This window comes from Triticum aestivum, chromosome 1D (genome assembly GCF_018294505.1).
Source record: "Triticum aestivum cultivar Chinese Spring chromosome 1D, IWGSC CS RefSeq v2.1, whole genome shotgun sequence".
Lineage (NCBI taxonomy): Eukaryota > Viridiplantae > Streptophyta > Magnoliopsida > Poales > Poaceae > Triticum > Triticum aestivum.
The window spans coordinates 23,788,958-23,805,434 of record NC_057796.1 but is presented as its reverse complement, the minus strand read 5'-3'; the positions used below and the strand labels follow the sequence as shown (position 1 = coordinate 23,805,434).

The following is a 16,477-nucleotide window of genomic DNA, read 5'->3' as shown; positions in this document are numbered from 1 at the left end:
GCGGTGCTGCTCGGCCTTGCTGCGGTCCTGCGGCCCTGCGGTGGCGGCCGGCGGCAGGCATGGTGTCGGCGCCGCTCCTTGGCGGCGGGGCGGTGTGGTGGTGCTGGGTGGCCGTCGTCGCGCCCCCGGCCCAGATCTGGCCCCGACGGGCCCCATCTGGGTCCTAGCGGGCCGGCTCCCCGGCGTGGCCTCATTGTCTGCGGCGCGGTGAGGAGGAGGAGCGGCTCGGATACGGGGCGGCGGCGCCGACGGCGTGCCGGCAGCAGCGCGAAGGCGGGAGCTTTACGTGGGCTCGGCCGGGCCTGTGGGCCCACGGGCCTTGTGTGCTCCTGCTATTGCGTCCGGACGGCTACCGTCGCGGACGGTGGAGGTGGGGCCCTCCCGCGTGCCAACGGTGCTGATGCCCTAGTCCCGGCTCTGATTCCTCGCCGTGTTGCCCTCACTCCGCGTTGCCGTGGTGAGACGGCGTGGGGGCCTCTTGACCGTGTTGGTGCTGGGTGGTGGTTGGTTTGGTGGCTGGCTCCGGAGCGCCCGAGGTGCGGGTTGGGATCGGGGGAAACCCCCTGTCGACTTGGCCGACACCGGCGCGGTGGCGCTTGTGGGTGCCACCTGACCTTCCGGGAGGGCGTCGGGGGCTACCCTTCCTCTCGCCTCGTCGTGTACCGGGGGAAACCCTTGGCAGCAGCGTCGTCATCGTCGCGATCCTTCTTGGAGGTGTTGATAGGTGCCGGCGCTTCGGAGTCTTGGAGCCTAGTGGGAGATCCCGATGGGCGCAGCGTTCGCGAGGCTTCTTCGTTTTTGTTGATCCGCCATTGTCGGCATTTGTTTCTTTTACTCTTTCTCTGTCGTTTCCTTTTGGGCGTGACTGTGCTGCTTCCGCCCCAGCACCTATCCTTGTATGGCTCGGTTGGTTGCTTTGTATACAAAGCGGGGGGAAACCCTTTTTCGGTAAAGTGTTGCTGGAAACCTACCAATGTTTTACTCGCTTAAAGATCAAAAGTTCTTTTGATTGGGTACGAACTTAGACAGTAATACTCTGAAGGAATATTTAGATAACATGTATAAAAGGCAGTATCAAAATTTATGTGCTACTTACATATACTGCACTATGCATACAGGTCATAATACGATCGAAATGATCAGTTCTTTCCGCTTCGAATGATTTCCATTGTAATAGGCACCTGTAGACAACACAAGCTGCAATAGGCCTACCATTGAAGAATCCCAGATTCTGACGTATGCAGTTAATCAATATATCCATGTATTGGTTTTCCTAATTAAAGCACAGATTTAACACATGATTAGAGATGATTTAGAACGAAACAACACCACTAACTAATGGGTTTTTCATTTGAATTTGGGTTTTAGGTACATACCGGAAAACCCGCACGTGGTACCAAAGGCGGTTCGACTGGACGAACTGGTCGCTCATAAACAACTGTCAAGTCAACTTTGTATCTCATACTGGTTGGAAAGGGCTTGTCGTCAGGCATCTCGGTGCTCGTCACGAGTAGTTGATCATGGCACTTGAAGTCCAATGGTAACTCCCCGAGCTCTTCAATTACAAATGATACAGTTAATATGCTAAAAGGACAGAGGGTGCCTTTCTCTGGTTCGAAGGAGTAGTGGTTGCTTGCCGCCTTCTTCACCCTACAGTGAAACCTGACATGCTGATGTGTGCAGTTAGTTATATTCACGAGGCAACGAATGCGCTTGTTAGGCTCCAAGCAAAACCGGAGCTCTCGTGGTTCGACCACAATCAACTCCTTTGGTACGGATATATCCTGCGAAAAAAGAGGTTCAAGCATGGGCATCTATATATAATGAAAGAGACTAGGCAATTATATTTCAACATCCAATTTGATTTAAACCCGAGACCTCGGACTCTAATACTATGTTGAATTACATGGTTTAACCAATACAACCAAAAGAGCGGTCTAATGAAGGAAACTAGGCAATTATATTTCAACAATATCGCCAGTCGCCGTGACCGACAAGATTTGACAGAAATTTCCACTGCAACCCGGCGTCGCGCAAGATCGGCAAGAGTTCCTCGCTGCCACGTCTTCCGTCTACGTACAGGATCAAGTTCCAAGCCGGCTGCATAAAGCGATCTGCTAAGCTGCCGCTGCCGCTGTCGGTAGTACATACGTACTACTCTACGTGAGGCTAGTACTGCTAGTTCAGTTTTTTGGTCTGCGTTCCTCTGCCGCTAGGTCCACTGCCTAATACTACCAGGTGCTATTTACTCTGTTCTATTTGCTCCGCATATTAAATTCTGTCAAGAATTTTTTTAGCGGCTTGTACTACTTGTGTACATAGATTTAATCGACTGATGGCATCCATGAAGTATGATGTTCTGCTGCTGGATCGTGACACAAGGTTTACCCTATGGCAAGTCAAGATGCGGGCGTTGTTGGCACAGGCCGACTATGATGAAGCATTGGACAGTTTTGGGAAGAATCTGACTCAGGACTAGACTGATGCGGAGAAAAAAATAGATCGTAAGGCTTTGTCACAAATTCAACTCCATTTGCATAATAATATTTTGCAGGAAGTTTTGAGCGAGAAAACTGCCGCCGCTCTATGGTTAAAGCTGGAAGGGATTTGCATGACTAAAGAATCTAAAGAGATCATATCTGATCTAGCTGCAATGGAGGTTACGTATGAAGAGGAAGATACTGCTTTAATGTTACTTTGTTCATTACCAAGTTCTTATACCAATTTTAGAGACGTCATATTATACAGTTGTGATACTCTCACACTTAATGAAGTTTATGAAGCTTTGAACTCTAAGGAGAAGATGAAATTAATGGTGCCTCATGATGGTTCGAGTTCATCCCAAGCCGAGGGATTATCTATTCGTGGTAGGACAAAGGAGAAGAACTCCAATAGTGAAAACAGAGGCGAAAGTAAAAACGGCTACAGGGGCCGGTTGCAATCCAGAGACAAGAAGTATTGCAGGTATTGCAAGAGAGACGGGCATGACATCTCAGAGTGTTTCAAGTTGCAGAATAAAGAAAAGAGGAAAGGTAACAAACAAGTTATAAATTCTGCTTACGTTGCTCGTGATGATAGTTCCAATGATGCTCTTGTCGTTATTGCTGGATGTGTTGAGACCAATGATGAGTGGGTACTTGACACTGCATGCATTTTTCATATGCGTCCACATAGAGATTGGTTTACTACTTTTGATTCCACTATTGCTGCTGATTCCGTTTTGGGTTTTGATAATTCACCATGCAAGATTGAAGGCATAGGTTACGTTCGAATCAAGATGTTTGATGGCACAATCAGAACTTTGACAGATGTTCGGTATATTCCGAAGATGAAGAGAAATCTTATCTCTGTTAGTGCCCTTGATGCAAAGGGTTATAAGTATTCAGGTGGAGATAGTGTTTTGAAGGTCACCAAAGGCTCCCTCGTTGTGATGAAAGGTGACTTAAGTTCGACCAATGGTCTTTATTACCTTCGAGGTTCTACGGTTTCAGGTAACGCTACTTCAGCTATTTCAAAGAATTCTGATTGTGATGCTGCTAACCTAGCTATTTCAAGGAATTCTGATTGTGATGCTGCTAACCTTTGGCATATGCGTCTTGGACATATGAGTGAACTTGGTTTAGCAGAGTTAAATAAGAGAGGTCTTCTTGATGGATATGAACCTGGTAAATTGAAATTTTGTGAGCATTGTATCTTCGGCAAGCACAAGAGGGTGAAGTTCAATACTTCGGTTCATACAACTGAAGGTATTCTTAATTATGTTCATTCTGATTTATGGGGACCATCTCGCAGAAAGTCACTAGGTGGTGCTAGTTACATGCTGACTATTATAGATGATTATTCAAGAAAAGTTTGGCCTTATTTCTTGAAGCATAAATATGAAGCATTCTCAGCATTTAAGGAGTGGAAGATTATGATTGAGAGGCAAACTGAAAGGAAGGTAAAAATACTTCGCACTGATAATGGTATGGAATTCTGTTCTAAGCAATTTAAGAATTATTGCAAGTCAGAAGGCATTTCAGACACTACACCGTTCCTTATACTCCTCAACAAAATGGTGTTGCTGAGCGTATGAACAGGACCATTATTTTCAGAGCCCGTTGCATGTTGTCCAATGCAGGTTTGCATAGGCGTTTTTGGGCTGAGGCCGCTTCCACTGCTTGTTATCTCATTAACCGTTCACCATCTATTACTCTTAATAAGAAAACTCCAATTGAGATATGGTCTGGTTCACCTGCTGATTATTCACAGTTGAGAGTTTTTGGTTGCACTGCTTATACTCATGTTGATAATGAAAAGTTGGAGCCTAGGGTTGTTAAGTGCATCTTTCTTAGTTATAAGTCTGGTGTTAAAGGTTTTAAATTGTGGAATCCTGAAACCTAGAAGGTTGTTATTAGCAGAAATGTTATGTTTAATGAATCTGCTATGTTACATGATGTTTCATCTACTAATGTTCCCGTTGAGAGTGAACAACAGCCTATTGTTCAGGAGCCTACTGTTCAGGTGGAGCATGTTATTGACTTAGGTGATACATCTGGTAATGAAAATGTTGATGCACATGATGAACCCGTCGTTGATGAGGAACATGTCACTCCAAATCAGCCTATTGTTCCACCCAGTTGAAATCTTGAACGTGACAGAGTTAGGCGGGGTACTAATAAACCTGACAGGTTAATTGAAGAGTGCAATATTGTTTCTTTTGCTTTATCTGTTGCAGAAGAAAATGAAGGGAATGCTGAGCCTTCTTCATATTCCGAGGCTATTATTTCTGGTGATAGTAATACGTGGATGACTGCTATGCATGATGAGATGGGATCACTTGATAAGAATGGCACTAGGGATTTAGTAAAATTACCTAGAGAGAAGAAACCTATTCGTTGCAAGTGGGTTTTCAAGAGGAAATAAGGTGTTTCTCCTAATGATAAGACGAGATACAAAGCAAGGTTAGTTGCTAAACGTTATAGCCAGATTCCAGGTATTGACTCTAACGAAGTCTTCTCCTGTTGTGAAGCATAGCTCTATTCGCACTTTACTTAGTATTGTTGCCATGAATGATTTTGAGCTTGAGCAATTGGATGTTAAAACTGCATTCTTACATGGAGAATTAGAAGAGGGTATTTATATGGAACAACCTGAAGGTTTTGTTAATCCTGGAAAAGAAAAGCTTGTCTGTAAGAAATCTTTGTATGGATTGAAGCAATCCCCTAGAGAGTGGTATAAGAGATTTGACACCTTTATGCTCTCTCAAGGTTTCAAAAGGTCTAATTATGATAGTTGTGTTTATTTGAAAACTGTCAATGGTTCAACTATTTATTTGCTTCTTTATGTTGATGATATGGTAATTGCTGCAAAGAGTATGTCAGATATTGATGAACTAAAGAAGCAATTAAGTAATGAATTTGAGATGAAGGATTTGGGTGTAGCAAAGAAAATACTTGGCATGGAAATATCCAGAGATAGACCATCTAGAAAAATATATCTAAGTTAGAAGGGATATATTGATAAAGTTCTTCGTCGTTTTAATATGCATAATGCCAAGCCAGTAAGTACTCCGTTAGCTGCACACTTCAAATTATCATGAGTTTTATGTCCTAAGTCAGATGCAGATATTGAGTACATGTCTAGAGTTCTCTATTCGAGTGCAGTTGGTTCACTTATGTATGCCATGGTTTGTTCTCGTCCTGATTTATCATATGCATTGAGTGTTGTCAGTAGATACATGGCTAATCCTGAAAAAAAGGATTGGAAAGCAGTTTAGTGGATTTTCAGATACATGCGTGGTACTTCTAACGCTTATTTACAGTTTGGGAAAACTGGAGATGGACTTGTTGGTTTTGTTGATTTTGATTTTGCTGGTGATTTGGATAAGAGAAGATCACTCACAGGTTGTATTTTCACCATTGGTGGTTGTGCTTTGAGTTGGAGAGCAACTTTGCAGTCTATTGTGGCATGTTCCATTACTAATGTCGAGTATATGGCTATTTCTGAGGCATGCAAAGAAGCAATCTGGTTGAGAGGTTTGTACACAGAGCTTTGTGGAGATTCATCTTGCCCTACCATATTTTCTGACAGTCAAAGTGCCATATATCTTACAAAGAATCCAATGTATCATGAGAGGACAAAGCACATTGATGTCAGATTTCTTTATATTCGAGATGTTGTTGCTGAAGGCAAATTGAAGGTATGCAAGATAAGTACTCATGATAATCCTGCTGACATGATAACATAGCCAGTTCCTATCAATAAGTTTGAGCTTTGCTCAGGCTTAGTTGGTATTTCACACTAGTCCTATGGACTTTGACGCACAAGGTGTTTATGCTGATTTGGATGGAGTTATTCACTTTCTTCGACTACTGGAGGGAATTTGGCTCAAGGTGGAGATTGTAAAATTGTGATCCAAAATTCTACCGTATTGAACTAGTCGTAGTACATACGGTGTGGGCCTTTGCGTTGGTACCGACGCGTACGAGTACAACTAGTTTACTTGTCTTCCAATGACTCTTATGTATTGCCCTCATACATACCCCATGTAGTCGCATCTAAAGACGGCCTGTCGTCTCGTGCTTGTAATACTCCTCCATCATAGTGATTCCGCCTTCGTGCGTCCATGGTTTTCTCTCGCAAGGATTTCCACGTAAAAATCCGTGTGCTCTCGTGTCTCGTTTATCTCGTTTTTATCTAACATTCAAGGAACAGCAGTAGATATACCAGCAAGAAGCATGATCCATGTAAGATCTTTATGTACCCAACAGTTCACTAACACAATTCAGCATCTAATAACTAGTGCTTGAAATTATTAACACAATGCTTATGGTGTGGTCCGATGAGCAGAAAAAAGATGTGCACACTAAGGCAATGTTCACGAACTTACCTCATCAAGATAATCACGAAGCATCTGGATAATATCCTTGATTTCAGGCCTCTTTTTCCTGTCTGGTTGCACACATAGTAGACCTATACGAATGCATCTTCTTATCTGCTGGCAGTCAATTTTGAAAGAAGTATTGTCCTGTTTATTCATCTTTTTTTCTCCCCATTTTTGAAGTTGCTGTTGAAATGTTACAGGTATGCAAAAGTAAATGGTCCGTGTAAGAGGAACAGCATTTTCATAAAGCTCAAAGATGGTCTCTTACCATTTCGATGAAGTCATCGAAAGGCGTCTCATTAACAGCTGGGTAATTTCTGTCTCCTATTATTATCTCCAGAATTATTACACCAAAACTGAATATGTCAAACCTGGTTGAAATTTTGTTTTCGTGTATGCGTTCTGGTGGCATGTAACCTCTGCAGCGCACAAAATGTTTTTATAATTTTGGCAGAACTATAATTAATACAATCTTGCAGGTCAGCAATAAACAATGGCCTATATTCAATTACTCACAGTGTTCCAGCGAAGTTCACAGTCTCGATAGTATTGTTTTCGTACAGCAGTCTTGACAAACCAAAGTCCGCAACTTTTGGTTCCATATTATCATCTAGCAATATGTTTTCTGGTTTTAGGTCCAGGTGAGTTACCGGTGGATCTTGCCCAAGAAGGTAATTTAATCCCTGGGAAATACCCTCAATTATTGTGTACCACTTCCGCCAATCAAGTCTGGAAGATTTATCTGTAACCAAAAGATGTATGTCAGTTTTATTTGAACACACGGTTTTCTTAGCCATATTAATGAGATATTAAACGGCATTAGGTACAAAATATACGGGGGACAAAGGCAAGCTTTCCAAAGTACATCTATAAAACTACAACACCACAACAATGGGCTGCCCTAGGCTAAACTATTTTTTTTAAAGACAGTCTTCAGCCGGCCTGGAACTAAATTAAGAGTCAAATAAGCAGCTCATACCCAACTGTATGCAACAACTCTAAATGTGGCCATCAGGGGTTGAACCTGAATGGGTTAGCTGGCCACCAAGAGAGTTCCAAATCGAGAACAGATTGTTGAATTTGGTACAATGGCAAGTCGCCCAATGTTGCCACAGAACACGCCAATTGCTTCCAAGAGGAAGTCCATTGGACCCCGAGTCAAAAAATCATGCTCTCCAACTGTATTACTCCTTGTTGAATCTAATAAGCAATAAGTGATACTAAGTGAGCACCATACATTGCTAAACTACGACTTGTTTCCCTGAGCTGTAATCTAGGTGCACTAATTTCAGATGGAAGAAACAAAAAAAATAACTATCATCTAATCGAAGTGATATTATCAATCATCATATTTTGTCCTCCGCTTCGTAGGTCCAGGAATTTGTTACTTGTTCATCAATGAGGACAGTGTGGTTTCAATAACAACGAAATGCGGCGGACAGTCTCACAAAGCCGGAGACATGGGGAGGGGACTTAATTTTTTTTCCAGAGAACAGGGCACTTAATACCTTAAGAGGCAATAGCAGTCTTGTTATTTAAGACTAATAAATGCATGCATACTCGAACTTAAGCATTTGAGTCACCCGTCTCATGGAAGTGGCATAAAGCCAAGCCTAACAGATTCAGCAGAGAACAAAAAACTTTGGTAGATAAGGGGTTTCCTCTCTCAAATAAGGCTGAAACAAACTGCAAAAAAGAAGTGTAACATAACAGAGGTGTCATACCAGCAATATAATCTCTCAGGCTTCTGTTAGGGAGATACTCCATGCAAAGCAACATATGTGGCTCCTCCACTAAAACCAATTCCCCATTGAACATTTGTTTTATTTTTGGGTTTTCATTGCAGTAGCCTATATAAGGCACTATGTTCTTGTGGTTAAGCATTTTAAGATAATTAACCTCTTTCATAAATTTCTTCTCGTCGAACAAGGGCTTAAACTTCTTCACAGCGATTGTTTTCCCATCTTCTACTCCCTGTTTAAAACCACTCGTTTGTTAATTTGGTCAAGAGTTCCCAAGTTATTATATATAAAAGATGGAAAAAGGCAACTTTTAGACCTACCTTGTATACAACACCATAAGAACCACGGCCAATTATGTGCTCCTCGGAGAAGACATTTGTGATGCTTTCCAAATATTCGTATGTCATATAGCGTGGTTCTGAAGTTTGATGGTTTAATATGCTCTCCTGGTTATCACCCCTGCTACACTCACCATCCATCTTTTAATTTCTGAATACACAAATACGGAAATACCTGCACTTAGTAGCAAACATATGTGCCTTCAGTAAGCCTGGCGCATTTAACTTGCAGTGACCACTTCCTCAAGAAAGATAGTAGTCCACAACAGAACACAAATAAATTTGATGACCCCTACATGTATCACTTTCACTTTCAATGGAAATCAGAACTCCAAAAAATTGGAGTAAAATATACAGCCTACTAACTGTTGTCGCCAAAAAATTGAGATAATCCCAATAACTGTTTAGAAAAAATTGGTTAAACACTGATAGACACAAATCGCACAACTTTGCATTAAGAGAGAGTAAGATTCAATACTTCCATAGTATGGTCGACACTCCAAGCGGTAATCTTCAAAACACCATGCAAACCCCTCAGACGAAGTCAATTTTAGCATGAATCTAAATATAGCTTGTTTGTGATCTGATCCAAGCACATTAATTTGTTGATCCGATGGCGGAGACTCGTCTACTAATTGGGGATTTCTACGGTAGCTAAGAAACTAGGGTTTACAATATTGCGGATAATTTGATTGATGCCCTCTACCACGCATGCAGGCGCTTATATGGCTGTCCACACACACATGATCAAAAGAGAAAGACAGTGGTGAAAGGAGAAGGACAGTGAGCAGGACAGCGGCAAAGTGGCTGGCACTGTAAAAACAGAGCACTGGTCCATCGTGGCCCTTCGTCTCGAACGCAGCTGTCCGCCGTATAGTATAGTAGTGGCTGCATAGATCGACTGCCCGTGCCTTGGATCCAGGAGGAAGAAGAAGAAGGATATGGTACTGGTACCTGTGCTCGTATAGTATAGTATAGAGACTAATCACTCGTCAATAATTGAATGCTAGGGACGGGTTTGACTACTCCCCTGGAGTTGACTCACTGATCTTAACGCACAAAAGTTTCGCGCGCTAAATTGTTTTAGCGCGTCACTCTAGCACTTTTAGCGCGTCCGATCCAACGTTAGTTTATCAGATGCCAAAAAATGCATACTCAAAAAAACACAGTGTAAATTGTGTAGCGCACATAATCTGGCGTCAAATTTGCAGCTTCTGACAGCGCTTTTTTACGCGTGCCTAAATTTTTTTACGCATGCACTATTTTACAGTTTCTTCTGAAACTGTCCGACGCCCATAAAGACTCAAATTTTAACGTGCAAGGTACTACTCCGTCCCATAATGTAAGACGTTTTTGTAAGCTAATTATGGAACGGAGGGAGTAGTTTTTGTAGAAGGTTATGCAACTCACGATATATTGATCGGGTGTAATATGCGCGCGCGCGCGCACACACACACACACACACATATATATATATATATATATATATATATATAAGTACAAAGGGTAACCACGTCCTCAACTATACATGAAAGAAGGAGGGCTTGTTGTACAAGAAATACACATATGTATCTACATCTCAACCCCCCGCCCCAGTCGAAGCAGCACCATGGTCGATGCAAAGACTGGATCGGAACTCCTCGAAAGACGCGGTAGACAAGCCCTTTGTCATGATGTCAGTAAATTGTTGCGACGTAGGGACATGTAGCACGCGTACATGACCAAGAGCTACCTGTTCCCGAACAAAATGGATATCAATCTCAATGTGCTTGGTGCGTCGATGATGAACCGGGTTGGCGGAGAGGTAGACCGCAGAAACATTGTCACAGTAGACAATCGTGGCCTTGTCAACCGGAGACAAGAGCTCATGCAGAAGCTGACGAAGCCAGGAACACTCGGCGATGACGTTGGCAACGGCGCGGTACTCCACTTCAGCACTGGAGCGGGAGACAACGGGCTGCCGCTTGGACGACCAGGAGATGAGTGATGGTCCAAGGTAGACGCAATAACCCGAGGTCGAGCGGCGCGTGTCAGGGCAGCTGGCCCAATCGGCGTCAGAATAAGCTGTCAGATCCAGAGAGGATGATGCCTGAAGTGACAAACCAAGATCCAAGGTGCCACGGATATAGCGCAGAATGCGCTCGACCGCGGTCCAGTGAGCATCACGAGGAGCATGCATATGGAGGCACACCTGCTGCACAGCGTACTGGAGCTCCGGACGAGTAAGAGTGAGGTACTGAAGAGCGCCAACAATCGACCTGTAGAACGGAGCATCTGAAGCAGGAGAACCATCTGTGGCAGAAAGCTTGGCCTTCGTATCGACAGGTGTGGCAGCCGGTTTGCAGTTAAGCATCCCAACACGGTCCAGAAGCTCATGAGCATACTTCCGCTGATGAAGAAAGAAGCCATCTGCTCGACCAATAACCTCGATCCCGAGGAAATAGTGCAGAGGACCTAAGTCCTTAATGGCAAACTCAGCACGAAGACGATCAGTGAGCTGTCGAAGAAGGGCAGTCGAGCATGCTGTCAAGATGATGTCGTCGACATAGAGCAGCAGGAAAGCTGTAGCATCACCCTGGTGGTAGACAAACAATGAAGCATCGGAGCGAGTGGAGCGAAAACCAAGCTGAGTGAGAAACGCTGCGATGCGCTGGTACCACGCGCGAGGAGCTTGCTTGAGCCCGTACAAGGATCGAGAGAGCAAGCACACATCATCCGGAGAAGACTCATCGACAAACCCAGTCGGCTGCTGACAGAACACCTGTTCCTCAGGATGACCATGAAGAAAGGCATTGGAAACATCCATCTGGTGCACAGGCCAGGAGCGAGAAACCGCCAACTGAAGAACAGTCCGAATCATGCCGGGTTTGACAACGGGGGCGAAAGTGTCGGTGAAGTCAACACCTTGTCGTTGACGAAAACCCCGAACAACCCAACGAGCCTTGTGTCGGTCAAGAGTGCCATCCGGATGAAACTTGTGCTTGAACACCCACTTCCCGGTAATGATGTTGGCCCGAGGAGGACGGGGAACAAGCTGCCAAGTGTGATTGCGTTGCAATGCATCAAATTCCTCCTTCATCGCGGCGAACCACGTAGGGTCGCGAAGCGCGGAATGGGCGGAGGTCGGCAGGGGTGATGGTGATGAAGAAGATGTCGAAGCGACACAGCTGTACTCATCCGGAGGGTAGCGAGTGCTCGGCCGATGGACACCCAGGCGCGACCGAGTAACCGGGCCAACGGGTGGTGGCACCACTGCAACCACCGGGGCTGGCGCCAAGCCCGGTTGTGAAGAGGCCGGCGTCCCTCCCGACGTAGAAGCCGGGGAAGGGGCAGGCGATCCCGGCAAGACCGGGGCTGAACCCGGTGAAGAAAGAACCGGGGAGGCCGGCTCGGAGGCCGGTGCCAAGCGCGGTGTCGAAGCACCCGAAGAAGCCGGCTTGGTGACTGGCTCGGAGGCCGGCTCAATGGCCCGTGCAGAGGCCGGCGTAGAGGCCGGCGTGGAGGCCGACGGAGAGGCCGGCTCGGAGGCCCGCGGGCCTGGTGAAGCCGCGGGTAGGAGCTGAAGCGCCGCGCGTCCGGGGGGCGCCACGCGTCCAGGGAGCGCCGCGCGTCCAGGGGGCGCCCTACACCATGGGTTGAAGCCAGGGCGGACAGGGTCGGCCAGAGAGGGGCCGGGCGCCGATGAAGAAGCCTCCTGATGTTCCTGTTTAAACGGAAAACACAGCACGTCGAAGTAAACATGCCGAGATGTGATGACACGGTGGGAAACCGGATCATAACATCTATAGCCCTTAGTGTTAGCCGGGTAACCAAGGAAGACACAGGGAAGGGAACGAGGGGCAAGTTTATGAGGAGAAGTGGCGGCGGTACTAGGATAACACAGACAACCAAAGATACGAAGACTGTCGTATGAGGGAGGAGACCCAAAGAGGAGGTGGTGAGGTGTAAAGTTCTACCGGGAGCGACATGGACGAAGATTGATGAGGAGGGTGGCTGTAGCGAGAGCGTCGGGCCAGAAGCGAGGTGGCATGTATGCATGGAAGAGGAGGGTACGGACGCAATCGTTAAGAGTGCGAAGAATGCGTTCAGCCCGACCGTTCTGCTGTGAAGTGTATGCACAGGTAAGACGAAAAATAGTGCCATGTGTGGAGAGAAGATTGCAGGGGCACGCGGGCGAGCGAGACGCGAGGCGATCGCGGGGCGGGAGCGGAAGCAGAGGGGAAGCAGGCTACGGCAGCGGCAGGGAGAAGCTACGCGGGCGTGGCCTGGGTGGAAGGTGGCACGGCGGCGGCGAGTAGTCGGCGGCGCGGGCGTGCGAGGGGACTAGCGGCGGCGGCTGGGAAGCGGCGGCGACGCGGCTAGGGTAGAGGATCGGAGGAAGGCTGATACAATGTAAAAGGTTATGCAACTCACGATATATTGATCGGGTGCAACATGCATATATATAAGTACAAAGGATAACCACGTCCTCAACTATACATGAAAAGAGGAGGGCTTGTTGTACAAAAAATACACATATGTATCTACATCACAACATCTCAACAGTTTTTATGCGCGTGTTAAAGATGTTTTTATAAAAACACACGTGCTTCGCTCCGGAGCACACCACCTACCATGCCCGCTGGCCTTGGAGGACACCATAGCGAGACTCCTCTCTATCCCGCTAGTGGCCAGGGAGCACGCCTCCTCATGCAGCTCCCACGGCTACGATGGCCCCCTTCAGACCACTGTAGCAATGACTACATGACCGCAAGCTCTGATTGATGGTATTTTCGCTCAGTTATTTGTGTATGTTTTTACTCTATAAATCGTGAGATGCGAAACTGGGCAGTTGAGACTAATCTATGAAGGCGCACATATTAGACATGTCATCTAACAAGACAATGCTGATCACGCTGCCACTAAACAATCTTAAATTTTTCAAAATCGTCAGCAAACAGGAGGTGGGAGTGGGACACTCCTGGAGCCGGACTGTATCGATAAGGACGAAGATTGACCGGTCTGGCAGTCGGCACCAGAGGAAATTAAACTGGCTACCAATGGGTGCTTTCGTGCGTTCAAGTGCTTTGCCATGTGCTTGCCACGTGTCTTTGGTTTTACTCTGTTGTGATTTTGGTTTTCAAGCAGTTTTGTATGGTGCTTGGGTATCCCCAATGGTCCGTCGATGTATACTTTTTTTAACACGATACAATCAAAATCGCTCACATACACTCATTCTTATGCATGCATACACACTCTTTTTATGAGAACCTTCAAAAAACTGAGCCGGTATAACATCTTGAAATTTTACGAAGTCACCACAGGCGTCTCGCAATCCACGGAAACGTCTCCTCCTACTAAACAAACATCCCAGAAGCCTGAAATAAATCCAGAAATAATGCGGCACCAATGTCAAGTTTAGGATTTGAATCCTGATGGGATGAGGATACCGCTGCCCTCCTAACCATCCAACCACATGTCCCCCACTCCGTGCCCGCGCGCGGCTCTGCCACAGCGTTGTCCCACCTTCAGCTTCAGCCTGGGGTTCCGCTTCAGCCTGCTACCCAGCTGCAGTCTCCGCACCCCACTCCCTACCCGTCGCGGCTCTCCCACAGCGTTCCAGCGCCACTGTCGTCAAGACGATCAAGGGGCAGACTGCCACAGGCAAGCTGCTCAATGAGTTCCTCAGCGTGATCCAGTTTTCGTCCATTGAGAGCTTCTACACCCATCTCCGTGTTCATCGCCATCCGACGGGTTTTAATGCCGCAAGCTCTACAGGTGGTGCTGCATAGCAGATCAATCCGGGTGAGGAGGCGGCGGACGAGATACTGGATGCCCAGCAGGGTGATAAGCTGGAGGGTGGTGTGGTTCTTTTGCTCCACCTGGGAAAACCGTAAGTGCACTCTACTCTACATAGGAACGCACTTCCATGATGCATCTTCCCTCGTTGTTCAACTCAATCTCTGCGCACGTGCACAAACACACGCACACGAACACACGCACATTGTTGTTCAACTTATAAGTACAAATACATGTGAGCATGAAAAACGATGGTATGGATGAAACTTGTTCTGGGACCGATGGCTCTCCTCTTCCCCTCCTCCCCTCTCCCGTGCTCCTCCTCCCCATCCACCCCGTCGTCCTGCCCCCTCCGGTGTCCCCGGGCCGCCCCCGCCTCCTCTCCCGCCGTGCTTCCTCTCTGGCGCCGGCCTCTCCGTTCGGTGCTCCCCTACTTCCCTCCCATTGCTCCCCTCCTCGCCCCCCTACTCTTGGATCTGGCTCTAGCAACAAGTTCTGGACCTTGTCGTCAGACGAGGATGAAGCTGACCCCGATTCCGACATCCCCCCTCTCGCCATGGCCTCCCCTCCTGTTGTGGCGCCGCCGCTGAGGTTGGGGCCGGCAGGGCGCGTCCGGAAATTTGCCCTGGGTGGGCACGGGCAGCCGGTCTTCTCTGATGCGGCGGCTGGATCTAGGTCGGGTGTGTTCATCGGCGGAGCCGTTCGGGAAAGGTCTCCTCGCGCGGACCGTGGTGTGCTTGGGCTGCTCCTGTGCCTGCTGGTGGTTTGGCGTGTTTGTCTTGCTCCCCTGCGTCCTCGTCGCCGGTGGCTAGGTTGGGTACGGTGCTGCTGGCGGCGGCGGCGTCCGCTCCTCCCTCGCGTCCAACCCTAGCTTGTGATCCTGACCAGGAGGCTTGTGGGCCCCTTGCTCGATCCAACCTGGCCCCCTCTGGGCCGATCGTGACAATTGGGCCGCCCCTGCTTTCGTCTTATAGTGACTTTCCCCCTCTCTCTATTCTGGGCTCTGGGCCTATCTCGGCCCAGCCAACCCCTCCCCCACTTGCTAGCCCGGCCTGCGTGGCCCCTCCTGGCCTGGTGTGCTCCGGCTTTATATGGGTTCGCAAGGGTTCCCCCCCCCATTTCTAGGGTTTCCTGCTTCTCTCTCATATCTTCGTCGCTCCCGCCTTCACATTCCGCTCTACCGCAGATCCCCTCCCCCTCCACCTCTTTCCCTCTCCTTCACGGCCGTCGTTGCCATGGATCGATCACGTGGCTCCTCGAGTGAGGCCATGTCGGGCCAGAAGCGGCGGCGGGAAGACTCGGGCGATGGGGCGGCGGATCTGGAGCTCGAGGCGTCCCTCCGCTCATAGCTTGAGGCTGAGCAGGCGGCTCGGTCGCAAGTGGCCCGCGACCGCGAGGTCTGGGCGGTGGGGCCAGAATGGCTCCAGAAGGATGAGCGCGCGCGGTCGGCTGCGGCGTCTCCGGCGGTGTCGGGGTCGGAGGCCCCCGGATCTGGCGGATCTGGGGTGGATCCCTGGGAGGCCGTGGCGGCCGGCGCGGCTCTGTTCATGTTTCCCGTCCTCCTCCTCCGCGGCGCGGTCCGCACCCCCTGATCCGCGGTGGTGGTCGTTCTTCTGGTCCCTCGTCGGGGCTCGGCGGGCGTCCGATGGGGCGTGGGGGTGCCGGATCTGGTGCCTTTGGTCGTCGCCCTCCGGCCTCCGGCCCGGGCTCGCCTTCTTCTGTCCAGGGTGATGGGATCCTGACCCCTCCCCCTC

General features: G+C 48.0%; 1 protein-coding gene across 3 annotated transcripts in view; it reads right to left on the bottom strand.

The window, feature by feature from the left end:
* The window catches only part of LOC123180038 (myosin-12), a 14,525-nt gene extending 4,691 nt beyond the window's left edge, over positions 1-9,834 (bottom strand). The window contains exons 1-8 of one of the 3 annotated variants that reach the window (XM_044591997.1): positions 9,242-9,265; positions 8,928-9,120; positions 8,590-8,839; positions 7,382-7,607; positions 7,134-7,284; positions 6,872-7,048; positions 1,377-1,784; positions 1,097-1,273 (exon numbers count right to left, since the gene is read on the bottom strand). In XM_044591997.1, the coding sequence (XP_044447932.1) occupies positions 1,097-1,273; positions 1,377-1,784; positions 6,872-7,048; positions 7,134-7,284; positions 7,382-7,607; positions 8,590-8,839; positions 8,928-9,086 (1,548 nt within the window). In that variant the 5' untranslated portion in view covers positions 9,087-9,120; positions 9,242-9,265. Of the gene's footprint in view, positions 1-1,096; positions 1,274-1,376; positions 1,785-6,871; positions 7,049-7,133; positions 7,285-7,381; positions 7,608-8,589; positions 8,840-8,927 lie in introns of all 3 variants that reach the window. The other 2 variants (XM_044591998.1, XM_044591996.1) reach the window with 2 other exon arrangements.
* Between the last annotated feature and the right edge of the window lie 6,643 nt (positions 9,835-16,477).